The sequence below is a fragment of the Nycticebus coucang genome, chromosome 8 (genome assembly GCF_027406575.1).
Source record: "Nycticebus coucang isolate mNycCou1 chromosome 8, mNycCou1.pri, whole genome shotgun sequence".
Lineage (NCBI taxonomy): Eukaryota > Metazoa > Chordata > Mammalia > Primates > Lorisidae > Nycticebus > Nycticebus coucang.
This window is the reverse complement of record NC_069787.1, coordinates 112982266-112998505: the sequence shown is the minus strand read 5'-3', so window position 1 is coordinate 112998505 and position 16240 is coordinate 112982266. Positions and strand designations below refer to the sequence as shown.

Below are 16240 nucleotides of genomic sequence, written 5' to 3'. Positions count from 1 at the left end.
TCCAGTTCCTCCTAAGTTGCTGCAAAGGCATTAATTTATTCTTTTTTTGTGGATGACTAGTACTCCATGGTATTAACATTTTGTTAATCCACTCGCGAAAGCTTGTTTGACAAGCCTCGTGAGGGAGAACCCACAGCAGAATACTTAGCAGCTGTCTCATTATCAGATATTTTATCAAATCAGCAAAGCCTCTGTTTGCCCAGTGATTTGAGAGATGGTCTGAAATAAAAGTTAGTATTAGTGTCCTAATGTAAGATCATACGGGCTTTTTCCTTGAATTTCAAAAAACTCAATTTTAGTGTATAGGAGAATGCTATAAAGATTATTAAATCTTATGGATGATTATTTACTTTCAATTGTTTCCCATATTTTGGGATCAGAAAATTATTAAATATTAGAGGGATTGTATATTATAACATATAAGATTAAATTATATTAAATATTATTAAAATATAAAAATCTGATCATTATAATTACACACTATGTGTAAATGAAATTTATTAAGAAATGTGAAGATAGCTTTGTCTACTCCACATTAAAAATGCCTGAACTGGGCGGCGCCTGTGGCTCAGTCGGTAAGGCGCTGGCCCCATATACCGAGGGTGGCGGGTTCAAACCTGGCCCTGGCCAAACTGCAACCAAAAAATAGCCGGGCGTTGTGGCAGGCGCCTGTAGTCCCAGCTACTCGGGAGGCTGAGGCAAGAGAATCGCTTAAGCCCAGGAGTTGGAGGTTGCTGTGAGCTGTGTGAGGCCACGGCACTCTACCGAGGGCCATAAAGTGAGACTCTGTCTCTACAAAAAAAAAAAAAAATGCCTGAGCTATACAAAACTGAAATGAACAACTAAGAATGATGTACAAATTATCTTTGTATAACTTATTAGCCCTTTTGGTATTTAGTATCAAAAGATATATTTCAGACAATTGTTTTTTGAAACATATTTTTATTCTGACTATTGAGTCCATGCCTCAGTTTTTCCTTGCTGGTATATTATATTGTACTTTGTACAGATAAAATTAAGAAATTTGTTACAACATTCTAAATAAATGGAAGAGGAGAACTTTGTAGATATTTAAATTGCTCCAAATTTTAATATGTTTATATTTTAATAATTCTATTTTAATAAAGCATTTGAGCTGGAAAAAGAATTCATACCAGAGTTTGGTCAAAGAGAAGAATTAGGTTTATGAATTGTTATGGAATGAAGAGGAAATGTTTTTCAATATATGGCCCTATATCTTAATTTTAGTAAGTAAAAGAAGTGAAAGTGTTAGTAACCCCATAATCATTCTTTCATATACATTGAAAACTGAAACGAAAGCAAAAATTTTAAATAAATTAAAAAAATTAAAAAAGGTTTTAGCATAGTTGACTGAAGTGGTAGTATAAGTAAGAACCTACCTTCTTTGTTAATTCACTACTTAATGCTTTTCTAATATTTGCTGGTTGGAATTTACTTATCTTTTACTTTTAAACACACACATATTTACCTACCTCTGTAACAATCACCAACTTATGATAGTTCGACTAATGGTTTTTTGACTTTGAGATGTGTTTATTAGATTATTAAATGCATTTTCAGTTTACAGTGAATTTACCAAATATAACCCTATTGTGAGTCAAGGAGCATTTATAAACTATGCAAATCTAGTCAATGTAATCTTGTTCAAGTTTTAAAATTCCAAAGCATAAAACTTTATAAATAAAAATATCGTGTTTCGGTGGGGCCAGATGCCTGGCACTGCCTCTTTTATCCTGTGTGACCCTGCAGGCACTGGAAGTTCGGTGGGGAGGGTCCTGGGACACTTTGTGAGAAAAGAAATAGCACAGACACCTTATCAGAACTTCTTCAGGTTGAGGCTTCACCTTGGAAATTTTAAAAGTGATTGAAAATATCTGATAGTGGCATCTGGGCACCGTGAGTCTGGGGAGATAGGACTTCAGGCATCTCTGGCTGGTGGGATCTGCCTATCATCACCCCTGAGAGGATACAGGGAGTCAGCGAGAGACTTCTGGACCCCAAGAGGAGGACTAAAACAGTGGAAAACCGTCCACAGGCACGAGAACATAAAGAGCCAGAGGAAGTGAAAGGAATATTAGGGCAAGGAAACAGATAAAAGAAATCACTCATGAGGAAGAATCAGCAGAAAACTCCAGGCAACATGAAGAACCAGTCCAGAACAACCCTGCCAAGGGACCATGAGGTAGCTACTGCAGAGGATTCCACCTATACAGAAATGTTAGGAATGACAGAAAGGGAATTTAGAATACACATGTTGAAAACAATGAAAGAAATGATGGAAACAATGAAGGAAACTGCTAATAAAGTGGAAAATAACCAAAAGGAAATTCAAAAACAGAATCAAATAAGAGATGAACGATATGAAGAATATAAAAAGGATATAGCAGAGCTGAAGGAAATGAAACAGTCAATCAGGGAACTTAAAGATGCAATGGAAAGTATCAGCAACAGGTTAGACCATGCAGAAGAAAGAATTTCAGAGGTAGAAGACAAAGTTCTTGAGATAACTCAGATAGTATAAGAGGCAGAAAAGAAGAGAGAGAAAGCAGAACGTTCACTGTCAGAATTATGGGACTTTATGAAGCGTTCCAATATACGAGTTATAGGAATTCCAGAAGGGGAAGAAGAATGCCCCAGAGGAATGGAAGCCATACTAGAGAATATTATAAAAGAAAATTTCCCAAATATACGAAAGATTCTGACACACTGCTTTCAGAGGGCTATCGGACCCCAGGTCGTCTCAACTCTAACCTAGCTTCTCCAAGACACATTGTGATGAACCTGTCCAAAGTCAAGACAAAAGAAAAGATTCTGCAAGCTGCCAGGAGTAAGCACCAGTTGACCTACAGGGGCAAATCCATCAGAGTGACCACAGACTAATCTAATGAAACTTTCCAAGCAAGAAGACAATGGTCATCTACCTTTAATCTACTTAAATAGAACAATTTCCAGCCCAGAATTCTGTACCCTGCTAAGCTAAGCTTCAAAATTGACGGAGAAATCAAATCATTTACGGATATACAAACATTGAGGAAATTGGCCACAACAAGACCAGCTCTACAGGAAATACTTCAACCTGTTCTGCACACTGACCACCACAATGGATCAGCAGCAAAGTAAGAGCTCAGAAATTAAAGGACAGAACCTAACCTCCACACTGATGCAAAAGATAAAACTAAGCAATGGACTCTCACCAAATAAGACGAATAGAATACTACCACACTTATCAATTATCTCAATAAATGTTAATGGCTTGAATTCCCCACTGAAGAGACATAGATTAGTTGACTGGATTAAAAAACATAGGGCGGTGCCTGTGGCTCAGTGAGTAGGGCACCAGCCCCATATGCCGAGGGTGGTGGGTTCAAACCCAGCCCCGGCCAAACTGCAACAAAAAAATAGCTGGGCGTTGTGGCGGGCGCCTGTAGTCCCAGCTGCTCGGGAGGCTGAAGCAAGAGAATTGCGTAAGCCCAAGAGTTAGAGGTTGCTGTGAGCCGTGTGACGCCACGGCACTCTACCTGAGGACGGTACAGTGAGACTCTGTCTCTACAAAAAAAAAAAAACACAAGCCATCCATTTGCTGTCTGCAAGAAACACACCTGGCTTCAAAAGACAAATTAAAGCTCCGAGTCAAGGGTTGGAAGACAATTTTTCAGGCAAATGGAATTCAGAAGAAAAGAGGAGTTGCAATCTTATTTTCAGATACATGTGGATTTAAAGCAACTAAAGTCAAAAAAGACAAAGATGGTCACTTTATATTGGTCAAGGGAAAAATACAACAAGAAGACATTTCAATTCTAAATATCTATGCACCCAATTGAAATGCTCCCAGATTCTTGAAACAGACCTTACTCAATCTGAGCAATATGATATCTTCTGATAATACCATCATAACAGGGGACCTTAACAATCCTCTTACAGAGCTGGACAGATCCTCTAAACAGAAATTAAACAAGGATGTAAGAGATTTAAATGAGACCCTAGAACAACTGTGCTTGATAGACGCATATAGAACACTCCATCCCAAAGATAAAGAATATACATTCTTCTCATCACCCCATGGAACATTCTCCAAAATTGATCATGTCCTGGGACACAAAACAAATATCAACAGAATCAAAAGAATTGAAATTTTACCTTGTATCTTCTCAGACCGTAAGGCACTAAAGGTGGAACTCAACTCCAACAAAAATGCTCGACCCCACCCAAAGGCATGGAAATTAAACAATCTTCTGTTGAATAACAGATGGGGGCAGGAAGAAATAAAACAGGAAATCATGAACTTCCTTGAGCATAACAACAATGAAGACACAAGCTACCAAAACCTGTGGGATATTGCAAAAGCAGTTTTGAGAGGAAAATTCATCACTTTAGATGCCTACATTCGAAAAACAGAAAGAGAGCACATCAACAATCTCACAAGAGATCTTATGGAATTGGAAAAAGAAGAACAATCTAAGCCTAAACTCAGTAGAAGAAAAGAAATCTCCAAAATCAAATCAGAGATCAATGAAATTGAAAACAAAAGAATCATTCAGAAAATTAATGAAACAAGGAGTTGGTTTTTTGAAAAAATAAATCAAAGAGATAAACCATTGGCCTGACTAACGAGGAATAGAAAAGTAAAATCTCTAGTAACCTCAATCAGAAATGATAAAGGGAAATAACAACTGATCCCACAGAGATACAAGAGATCATCTCTGAATACTACCAGAAACACTATGCCCAGAAATTTGACAATGTGAAAGAAATGGATCAATATTTGGAATCATACCTTCTCCCTAGACTCAGCCAGGAAGAAATAGAGCTCCTGAACAGACCAATTTCAGGCACTGAGATCAAAGAAACAAGAAAAAATCTTCCAACCAAAAAATACGCTGGTCCAGATGGCTTCACTCCAGAATTCTATCAAACCTTCAAGGAAGAGCTTATTCCTGTACTGCAGAAATTATTCCAAAAAATAGAGGAAGAAGGAATCTTCCCCAACACATTCTATGAAGCAAACATCACCCTGATACCAAAACCAGGAAAAGACCCAAACAAAAAGGAGAATTTTAGACCAATCTCACTCATGAATCTAGACGCAAAAATTCTCAACAAAATCCTAGCCAATAGATTACAGCTTATCATCAAAAAAGTCATTCATCATGATCAAGTAGGCTTCATGCCAGGGATGCAAGGCTGGTTTAACATACGCAACTCTATAAACGTTATCCACCATATTAACAGGCAAAAATAAAGATCACATGATCCTCTCAATAGATGCAGAAAAAGCATTTGATAAAATCCAGCATCCTTTTCTAATTAGAACACTGAAGAGTATAGGCATAGGTGGCACATTTCTAAAACTGATTGAAGCTATCTATGACAAACCCATAGGCAATATTTTACTGAATGGAGTAAAACTGAAAGCTTTTCCTCTTAGAACTGGAACCAGACAAGGTTGTCCTCTGTCACCTTTACTATTCAACATAGTGCAGGAAGTTCTAGCCAATACAATTAGGCAAGACAAGGAAATAAAGGGAATCCAAATGGGAGCAGAGGAGGTCAAACTCTCCCTCTTTGCTGACGACATGATCTTATACTTAGAGAACCCCAAAGACTCAACCACAAGACACCTAGAAGTCATCAAAAAATACAGTAATGTTTCAGGATATAAAATCAATGTCCACAAGTCAGTAGCCTTTGTGTACACCAATAACAGTCAAGATGAGAAGCTAATTAAGGACACAACTCCCTTCACCATAGTTTCAAAGAAAATGAAATACCTAGGAGTATACCTAACGAAGGAGGTGAAGGACCTGTACAAAGAAAACTGTGAAATCCTCAGAAAGGAAATAGCAGAGGATATTAACAAATGGAAGAACATACCATGCTCATGGATGGGAAGAATCAACATTGTTAAAATGTCTATACTTCCCAAAGCAATCTACCTATTCAATGCCATTCCTATCAAAATACCAACATCGTACTTTCAAGATTTGGAAAAAATGATTCTGCATTTTGTATGGAACCGTAAAAAACCCCGTATAGCTAAGGCAGTTCTCTGTAACAAAAATAAAGCTGGGGGCATCAGCATACCAGATTTTAGTCTGTACTACAAAGCCATAGTGCTCAAGACAGCATGGTACTGGCACAGAAACAGAGACATAGACACTTGGAATCGAATTGAAAACCAAGAAATGAAACTAACATTTTATAACCACCTAATCTTTGATAAACCAAACAAGAACATACCTTGGGGGAAAGACTCCCTATTCAATAAATGGTGTTGGGAGAACTGGATGTCTACATGTAAAAGACTGAATCTGGACCCACACCTTTCCCCACTCACAAAAATTGCTTCAAGATGGATAAAGGACTTAAATTTAAGGCATGAAACAATAAAAATCCTCCAAGAAAGCATAGGAAAAACACTGGAAGATACTGGCCTGGGAAAGACTTCATGAAGAAGATTGCCATGGCAATTGCAACAACAACAAAAATAAACAGATGGGACTTCATTAAACTGAAAAGCTTCTGTACAGCTAAGGAGACAATAACCAAAGCAAAGAGACAACCTACACAATGGGAAAGGATATTTGCATATTTTCAATCAGACAAAAGCTTGATAACTAGGATCTATAGAGAACTCAAATTAATCCACATGAAAAAAGCCAACAATCCCTTATATCAATGGGCAAGAGACATGAATAGAACTTTCTCTAAAGACGACAGACGAACGGCTAACAAACACATGAAAAAATGTTCATCATCTCTATATATTAGAGAAATGCAAATCAAAACAACCCTGAGATATCATCTAACCCCAGTGAGAATGGCCCACATCACAAAATCTCAAAACTGCAGATGCTGGCGTGGATATGGAGAGAAGGGAACACTTTTACACTGCTGGTGGGACTGCAAACTAGTACAACCTTTCTGGAAGGAAGTATGGAGAAACCTCAAAGCACTCAAGCTAGACCTCCTATTTGATCCTGCAATCCCATTACTGGGCATCTACCCAGAAGGAAAGAAATCCTTTTATCATAAGGACACCTGTACTAGACTGTTTATTGCAGCTCAATTTACAATCGCCAAAATGTGGAAACAGCCTAAATGCCCACCAACCCAGGAATGGATTAACAAGCTGTGGTATATGTATACCATGGAATACTATTCAGCCATTAAAAAAAATGGAGACTTTACATCCTTCGTATTAACCTGGATGGACGTGGAAGACATTATTCTTAGTAAAGCATCACAAGAATGGAGAAGCATGAATCCTATGTACTCAATTTTGATATGAGGACAATTAATGACAATTATGGTTATGGGGGGGAAACCGAAAGAGGGAAGGAGGGAGGTGGGTGGGGCCTTGGTGTGTGTCACACTTTATGGGGGCAGGACATGATTTCAAGAGGGACTTTACCTAACAATTGCAATCAGTGTAACCTGGCTTATTGTACCCTCAATGAATCCCCAACAATAAAAAAAAAAAAAAAAGAAAATATCTGATAGCACAGTGGTCACAGCACCAGCCACATACACCAAGGGTGATGGGTTCAAACCTAGCCCGAGCCAGCTAAACAACAAAGACAACTGCAACAAAAGAATAGCTGGGCATTGTGGTGGGCGCCTCTGGTCCCAGCTCCTGGGGAGGTTGAGGCAAGAGAATCACTTGAGCCCAAGAGTTGGAGGTTGCTGTGAGCTGTGACGTAATGGCCCTCTACTGAGGGCGACATACTGAGATGTCTCAAGAAAAGAAAGAAAGAAAGAAAAAATATCTGCTCTCTATACACAGTCATAGTTGAACCTTGTAGTTATCTACAAAATACTCTTTTTAATGTTATGTTAATTTCCACACAGAATTTTATGGACAAATGTTTCCAATATTCTTGTTTTACAACTTCTCATTACTCTGTTTCTTCTTAGGTTATGTTCCTTAACATCAGTTTATTTTGTGTTTGGTTTTCCTATGTGTTATGTTGTTAGATAAGAATTCGTAACTCTGTCTATGTACTTTAAGTCAGTGTTAAGGCTCAATCAAAATATTAGGTGTCTGTATATCAAATAATACATGAATGTGTTTTTTTTAACAAACTTTATGATTCATCTTGTATATTTATTTTCTTAGTTTTTTTTTTTTTTTTTTTGACACAGAATCTCACTTTGTCACCTTTGGGACAGTGCTGTGGTGTTATAGCTCGTGGCAACCTCAAACTCTTGGGCTCGGGCAATTGTCTTGTCTCAGTCTCCCTAGTGGCCAGGACTACAGGTGCCTGTTACACTGCCCAGCTATTTTTTTAGAGACAGGATATAGCACTTGCTCAGGCTGGTCTGACAACCTCAAACTCCTGGCTCTATGAATCCTGTTGCCTCAGCCTCCTAAGTATACTCTGTCATTTCCACCTAATTTTTTTACTTTTCTATTTTCAGTAGAGGTAAGATCTCCATCTTGCTCAGGATTATAGGCAGAAAGTCTATAAATAAGCCTTTAAATGGTTCCATTTTATGAAGGCAAGTTTGAAGTCTTTTGTGAGTTAGAAAGGAAAAAAAACTTCAATGTAGCTAAAGGTCTGGTCACATAGACGTGATTAAAGGCCTGGCTTTGTCGGGGCAGGCCTACAGGCAGATACCTGTATATCTCAGGAATTTCTAGACTACTCCCTAAAGATGAATGACTGCCTCCAGATGGTCTGTTAAAGGTCAAGCATTCAAACAGCTTATTCCCCCAGAACCTTGTTTTGTGGTTTTGTTTTTGATTACTTAGTGTAAGAATAGCTTTAGATGATATTAGTGGAGTGGTTATTGCTCAATCCGTAGACCCGTAGGTGCCAGAGAGTGAGAGGCCTGGGGCTAAAGTTTAAGTCATATGTTTATTGATTAGTATTGCCTATATAAGCTTTGATGGAAGAAATAAAGTTGCTGCATGCCATGAAAAAAAAAAATATCGTGTTTCATCTAATACTGTGGGCATACACAGAATCAGGCAAAGATGAAAACATTTACTGTGTACTACATGTCTAACCAAAGCAGACTTTACCGTAAGGACGTTTGCACTTGCATGTTTATAGCAGCTCACTTCACATTTGCAAAGATGTTGAAACAACCCAAGTGCCTGCCCATCAGCCCGTGAATGGATTAACAGATTGTGGTGTATGTATACCGTGGAAAATTATTGAGCCATAGAAACAGATGGAGACACTTTGTGTCTTTTTGTATTTACCTGGATAAATTCAGAGAGCATGCTCCTAAGTGAGGATCTCAAGAATGGAAATGCAAGCAAGTATGACAAGTACAGGCCCAAGTGAGAGAAAAACACAGCTAAATTCAAGAAGGGGTCAGGGGAGATTGGGGTTGGTTAGTTTTCACCTGACAGGTGCAATTAGGGGTACATGGCACACTTCTTGAGTAGAGGACTCAGGTACACCTCAGACTTTGGACTTTACCTTACAAATGCAAATAATGTAACCTAATCATATGTACCCTCATGTTAACTGCTAAAAAAATTTTACTATAGTTTCTGAAAATTCCTATTTTTCCACTAGACATAATCATATATAAATTGTTTAATTTATAAAATGCATATACTTTACATTTTCCAGTGAAGTATTTACAGAATAGTTATTTGCTTTAATACGTACTGTTTTGTTTTGATAGGACTGGAAGGAAAAGTACATAAACCGTGATTATTCAAAGATTTTCACTGACAGTATAGTTGAGCAGGTTTGTATTGATAGTTATTATGTTGTACAAAGCATTTTTGCTATTTTTTCAAGAAAGTAGTGTTTAATAATGCAATACTACTTTAGTGGAAGAGGTTGTGAAAACAGAAACTATCCTTTGGGTAAAATTCATATGAATGGATTATTATACCAATTACAAAGCCTTAAGGATGATGTAGTTGTAAAAATTTTGCATATTAAACATGAAGTTTAACAATAATTTCAAGATCATGCTTCTTTAAAAAAAGAAGGCTCCTTAAGTGCCATAGCTTCCTGAAGCCACCGAAAATAAGGAACCATTGACAGACTACTTTTGTGAAAGTTATCTCTGAAAGCCATTGGGCTTTCTTTCTAAAGAGTCTTTTCTCAGGTCTTTAAAAAAGTGACATTAGATTAACATTTAGAACTATTGGTAATACATTATTTTCAAGTGGTACCATAATTTTATGTACGATGAGAAAGAGAACTAATATATACTATCAGTTGAACTATGATAGTCTTCTAGTCATTTAGACTTTTTATTTCATACATACCAAAAGAGCTGTTTTAGGCTATTAAGATGTCATGAGTCTTCTAATGTCGATGCCGTGTTTTATAGCCTTGTCCCGATGTCTTTTGGTTCCCCATATTTTCTGAAAAAGCCTGTGATGAATTGGTAGAAGAAATGGAGCATTATGGCCAGTGGTCTGGGGGAAAACATCATGTAAGTTGTAATTTTACACAAAGAATTAAAATATATGGGGTGCGGGTGGGGAGTAGATACTCAGAGAGCTCAGAGGAGATGTGTCTGAGTTCTAATCAGGGAACCTCTGTTTGTGGTCTGATTCTGCTATGACCTAATTATTTAACATGCAAGTCTTTTAATCTATCTGTCCCCTGTTGCTCATTTATCTGTGTAATTACACTGGATGACCCCTAAGGCTATATTTGTCCTTAGTGATAATGTTTCTCTTTCCTTTTTTTCCCCCTGAGACCGAGTCTCACTCTGTCACCCTGGGTGGAGTGCTAAGGTATTTTCATAGCTCACAGTAATCTCAAACTCTTAGACTCAAGCAATCCTCTTGCCTTAGCCTCCCAAGTAGCTGGGCTACAAGTGTCTGCCACTATGCCCAGCTAATTTTCTTTCCCCCCCCCCCATTTTTAGTGAGATGGGATCTTGCTTTTGCTCAGTTGGTCTCCAGCTGCTGAGCTCAAGCAGTCCACCAGCCTTGACCTCCCTGAGTGCTAGGATTACAGGCGTAAGCCTGGCAGACCTCCTTTCTAAAGCCACTTTTTATACCCTGAATATCCACAGTGAACTATAGTGAGAATACTAGGACAGACATCTGATTGACTATCAAAACAGTTTTTGGTGTATACACAGAGGAAGAAAGTCTATTTGAGTGCCTTTTGTGTCACTGAGTTTTGCATTCACTTTCCTTGTTAAAGTCTTGGAAGAAGTTATCCTCTGAGAACCCACAAATGAGAAGTTATCCTCTGAGAAGGATATTGTAGATACTGCCTCTGCTCCATTATTTACCCAGGTAGTTAGCTGCTGACGGAGAAGGAGTTTCAAAGCATAAGAAAGAACTTGAAATTAATAGGTTGTAGAATAATGAAAAGAAATCATTGAAAGACTTTGGGTGTCACAGAATAGAAATAAGAAATAGCAAGGAGAACTTGTTTTCAGTGCTTGTAATCCAAAGATCAGGTATGTGGACTGCATAATCATTAAGCAGCTGAGACTGCCTGAAGGGTCACTGAAAGGTAATTCAGGTATTTTCATCTTTTAGGGGGGCTGTGGGGGATTAGGAAGTCAATTTTAGATACTTGATAATTAAACTTCACATACACATTTATTAAGTAGGAAAGGAATCTACTGACTGGCATACTTTGCATCATCATTGATACCTTTGCAAAGTCACATTACGAATGTTATTTTGAGTAGTTTTACTGTTGTAGCAGATGGTACATCATAATCGTACAGCTGTTATTTTTTTTTGTCTGTTACGATCTGTGGTTAAAAAAATACCATAATATAAATGTGAGTTGGATATGGAGTACACTTTATGATTTTTTAATTATAAAATTAAAACATTTATTATGTTTCTAGGATAGCCGTATATCTGGTGGTTATGAAAATGTCCCAACTGATGATATCCACATGAAGCAAATTGGTCTGGAGAATGTGTGGCTTCATTTTATCCGGGAATTTATTGCACCGGTTACACTGAAGGTCTTTGCAGGCTATTACACAAAGGTAGTTATCCTCCCACCCCTTCTGCCTACTTCCTACTAATTTTTACACAAATGTGTTTCTTTTAATGTTTTCATTGATAAGCAAATCCACTGGCTTTTTTGCTTTTTCAGGGATTTGCACTACTAAATTTTGTAGTGAAATACTCCCCTGATAGACAGCGTTCACTCCGCCCTCATCATGATGCTTCTACCTTTACCATTAACATTGCCCTTAATAACGTAGGAGAAGATTTTCAGGTAATTGTTATTTGTTGTTTTAGGTTTTTTCAAAAGAAATATGCCATTATAAAAATGAATTTTACTTTAGATTCTTTCGCTTGGATGTCATAATTTCAATTTTGTCACTGATTAAAAATTTTAAAGTAATAAGCATATACATTTATTTGTTTTAATTTTTTTAGGGAGGCGGATGCAAATTTCTAAGGTACAATTGCTCGATTGAATCGCCACGAAAAGGCTGGAGCTTCATGCATCCTGGGAGGCTCACACATTTGCATGAAGGACTTCCCGTTAAAAATGGAACAAGATACATTGCAGTGTCCTTCATAGATCCCTAAGTTATTTACTTTCCATTGAATTGGATTTTCTTTTCAATGGATGACTGGCATGAACATGTTTCTGAAGTTGTGCTTGAAAAGATGAGAAGAATATTTAAATAACTTTAACAGAACAACTTCACTTCGGGCCAAACATTTGAAAACTTTCTATAAAAAAATTGATATTTCTTAATATCTGCTCTGAGCCTTAAAACATAGGTTGAAGAAGGAAAGAAAGAAAAAGTAAAAGAAAATATTTATTTCTACGCTTTATTTTCTGTGACAATGATGACAATTTTATGAATTTGTTTCAAGTTGATAAAATATTCAGGTACAAATATACATGTGACAAATAACACTAATAATATTTTCTTATTTATGAAAGGCTGGGAAGAATTTTTTTATCAACATGTACAGGAAATGTAGACAAAATGAACATAAATGAAAATTACAAGTCTCAGAACCTTGAAAATCTGATTCTAACTGAATTTGTATGCAATTGTACATTTTTGACCACCTATGCAGGTCTCATTTACGGTAGTTATTAAGGGAACATAAAATATTATACAATGTTTTCCTGAAGAAAATTAGGTCAGAACACAACCAGGAGCATATCCAGGTGAAAACATTTGTGTGTATAGTGTTAGACAGATTAGTTTACATCTGTGTTAGCAATGAAACCCTGTGTTTCTTCGGATGAGTCTTCCAAAGTGGACTGTGTTAATTAGCTGTTGGAGTTAGGAAAGCCTTTCCACTTAAAGTATATCAGGCAATGACTTATTAACAGCAAGTGTCTTTAAGTCAAAACAGGTTTTATTATTTTGTTTCCTTTTGAAAAAAAAAATTATAGGACATAGTGGAAAAAAAGAAAATTTCATTGAGATTAGTAGTGCATTTTATGATTTAGGAAAAAACTTTTTAAGCACTTGAATTTTGTATCAGGTCTGTAAAATTGTTGAGCCTTGCTTCTTCCCTTTCTCCTCTTTTTCTTTCCTTATTCTTTTTTTGAAGAAGGGTTTTTCACTTTTTACTCTTCCTGGAGTCATCTCCTCTGTATCCTTTCCAGTTATCTTTTTTACCTTCCATCTAGGCTACTTTTTAAAAATTGCCCCCTCCCCAGTGTGTTCACTTGATTTTTCACCATTTCTCTGAGTAAAGTTTAAGTATCCTTATTGTAGCTACTGTTTTTAATTTAAAGGTTAAACTTGAAAAGAAATTCTTAATCATGTTGCCAAAATTCATTTTCTAACACCATGTGTTAGAATATTATGAAAAATAAAATAATTTAAAATAAGTTTTTGTTGTTCTCTTTATTATTGGTGATTTGTCTTTTATAAATATGTGAATCAAATAGTCTGAAAGAATATCTGGATATAAAGTCTGTGATGTTTTCATTTTATTTGATAGATTTAATGTTATATCTTATCAATGCTATTGAATTATAAAATCATCAATCTTAGTACGCTGAGGGGATTTGATCTAGCTCATTTTATAAATCAGGATATAGAGGCCAAATATGTATTCAGTGTATGTTTATTCAGCGGTGTTATTTGAGTCTCTGCTGCAGATCAGATGCTTCTCGAGGCCTTGAGTATACAGTGATGATGACTTCAGTATTGTCACTGGGACTTGGTCCATTGTCTTATAAATGGGGAATTTGTTCTGGCTCTGTTCCCTCCTTCGTGGCATTTAATACCCAAAGCAAATTCCTGCTGTCCATCAACTAGTGTAGTATTTTACTATACTTCACTGATGGTATTTGAAACGTGTAATACCCTGGCCTGGTGTGTAAGCCAACCAATCAGAATAGAGTCTGGTGATGAAAGTTCTACCAGGTTCAGCCAGCTTAATGTCCCTTGTGCTACAGTTCAGAGGCAAGACATCTACCAGATACTGGTTCCTTTCAGTTTTACTCTACATGGGTGGCACCTGTTATAAATATTTTTTATCTTATACCATGTTTTTGGAAATTAATTAAGGTAGTCAACTGAGTTCATTTTTCTGTCCTGCCTCTAATCCCAAATTCCATGAAATAGTATAAAGTGTACCTTTAAAAATAATGATTCATAATTAGGGGAATTGAGAAAAAATTCCATAAGTCGATCAGAAAACTTGAAAAGCAGGAAACAAGTGGGATTGGACAGATGGAGAAAACTACAGCTTGAAGTCCACTCAGCTAAAGACTGTTCCAGGAACCATTTCTATTGTATGATTCATTTATTTCATGGGCTATTATAAAACTTTTCAAAAGAGCGAGACACACACATACACACGTATACATACCTGTATCTATATATCTATAAAGCGCAGTCGAACTTTTGAACAATGTGGGGTTAGGGGAACTGACCAATTGCGGTTGAAAATCCATGTGTAACTTTTGACTTCTCAAAAACTTAACTACTGATAGGCTCATGTTGACTGGAAGCCTTACTGATAACGTAAGCAGCTGATTAACACATATTTTGTATGTTAAATGTATTATATACTGTATTCTTAGAATGAAGTAGGCTAGAGAAAAGAAATGTTATTAAGAAAATAATTGAGGAAGAGAAAATATATTTACTGGTCATTAGGTGGATCATCATAAAGGTCTTCATCATCTTCACTGTCTTCACGCTGAAGCAGGGTGAGGGGGAGGAGGAAAAGGAAAGATTGGTTTTACTGCAATCTCAGAGAAGGCAGAGGCAGAAGTAAAACCCACGTATAAATGGACCTGTGCTATCCAAACCCGTGTTCAAGGGTCAGCTGTGAGTCTCCAACAATCAGCTATCTCTAAGAGAGAGGATCCTGAGACAAAGTCACACTATTTCGAGTATAATGCCATTTATTTTTTTAAACTATGTGTGTAAAAATTAGAAAATTTTCTAGAGGAGAACATACTGGGGATAGAGGTGTGGGATTATGGAAGAGTAAATGGGATTTATGCTTTTTATATTTTATACATCTGTGTTCTTTAAATCTTTTCCTATGGAAACATATTTGTTATTAATTATTTAAAGGAAAAGACAGTAGAAGGAAAATGGGCAATTGCTCCCATAATTAGAGTAAGTGAAAGTATGTTGGTGTCAGTAGTAACTGTGTGTGTTTGCGCACATACATGTGTATACATTACAAAGGGCTTTAATGTTCATAACACTGGCATTTTTTCAATTTCTAATGTAAGTTTTTTCATAGTGGTTCTATTTTCTTCATGTTGCTTCATTTATTTTATTTTGCATCATTTTTGAAAAACTAGTAATTTACCTGTATTCATAACTTAAGAGGTTAAGAAACAGAATAAAAATATGAGAAGAATAAATGTGAGTTGCGTGGTCCATCCACGTTCCAGAATCTCTTTACATAGGCTTCTATTTTCCTGTCTCTCATACATACATCTTAATTTCCCTGCTTGCTAAACCCTGAAGCTTATATAACATGTTTGGAACTTGTCATTCATTTGAAATATGGAGTGGTTTATTCAACACATCTCTTGAAGTTGCAGAAGAGCCCAATAGAATTCTTAGTTACAGTTCAGAGTCAGTCTGTATAAATAACTCTCTGACTACATGTTGACTATTTTGGAAAATTAAAGTCTTTAAGACTTCATGAAAGCAGCTTTGTCAAACAGCACTATTTTTCTGTGGTCTTTTAGAATAGTAAGCTGCAGACTTCTTTTAAAATAACACTACTAAGAAAAAGACACTGGAGAGAAAAATGAGGGAACTATATAAATTCTTTAATGAAAACAATGGATTTTGG

The 16240-nt window shown here is 36.6% G+C and overlaps 1 protein-coding gene across 2 annotated transcripts in view; it reads left to right on the top strand.

The window, feature by feature from the left end:
- PLOD2 (procollagen-lysine,2-oxoglutarate 5-dioxygenase 2) overlaps positions 1–13796 on the top strand; it is a 105824-nt gene extending 92028 nt beyond the window's left edge. For both annotated transcript variants that reach the window (XM_053599891.1, XM_053599890.1), the window contains 5 exons: positions 9664–9729; positions 10327–10431; positions 11821–11967; positions 12078–12203; positions 12368–13796. In XM_053599891.1, coding sequence (XP_053455866.1) covers positions 9664–9729; positions 10327–10431; positions 11821–11967; positions 12078–12203; positions 12368–12523 — 600 coding nt within the window. In that variant the 3' untranslated portion in view covers positions 12524–13796. The remainder of the gene's footprint in view (positions 1–9663; positions 9730–10326; positions 10432–11820; positions 11968–12077; positions 12204–12367) is intronic.
- The last annotated feature ends 2444 nt before the right edge of the window (positions 13797–16240 follow it).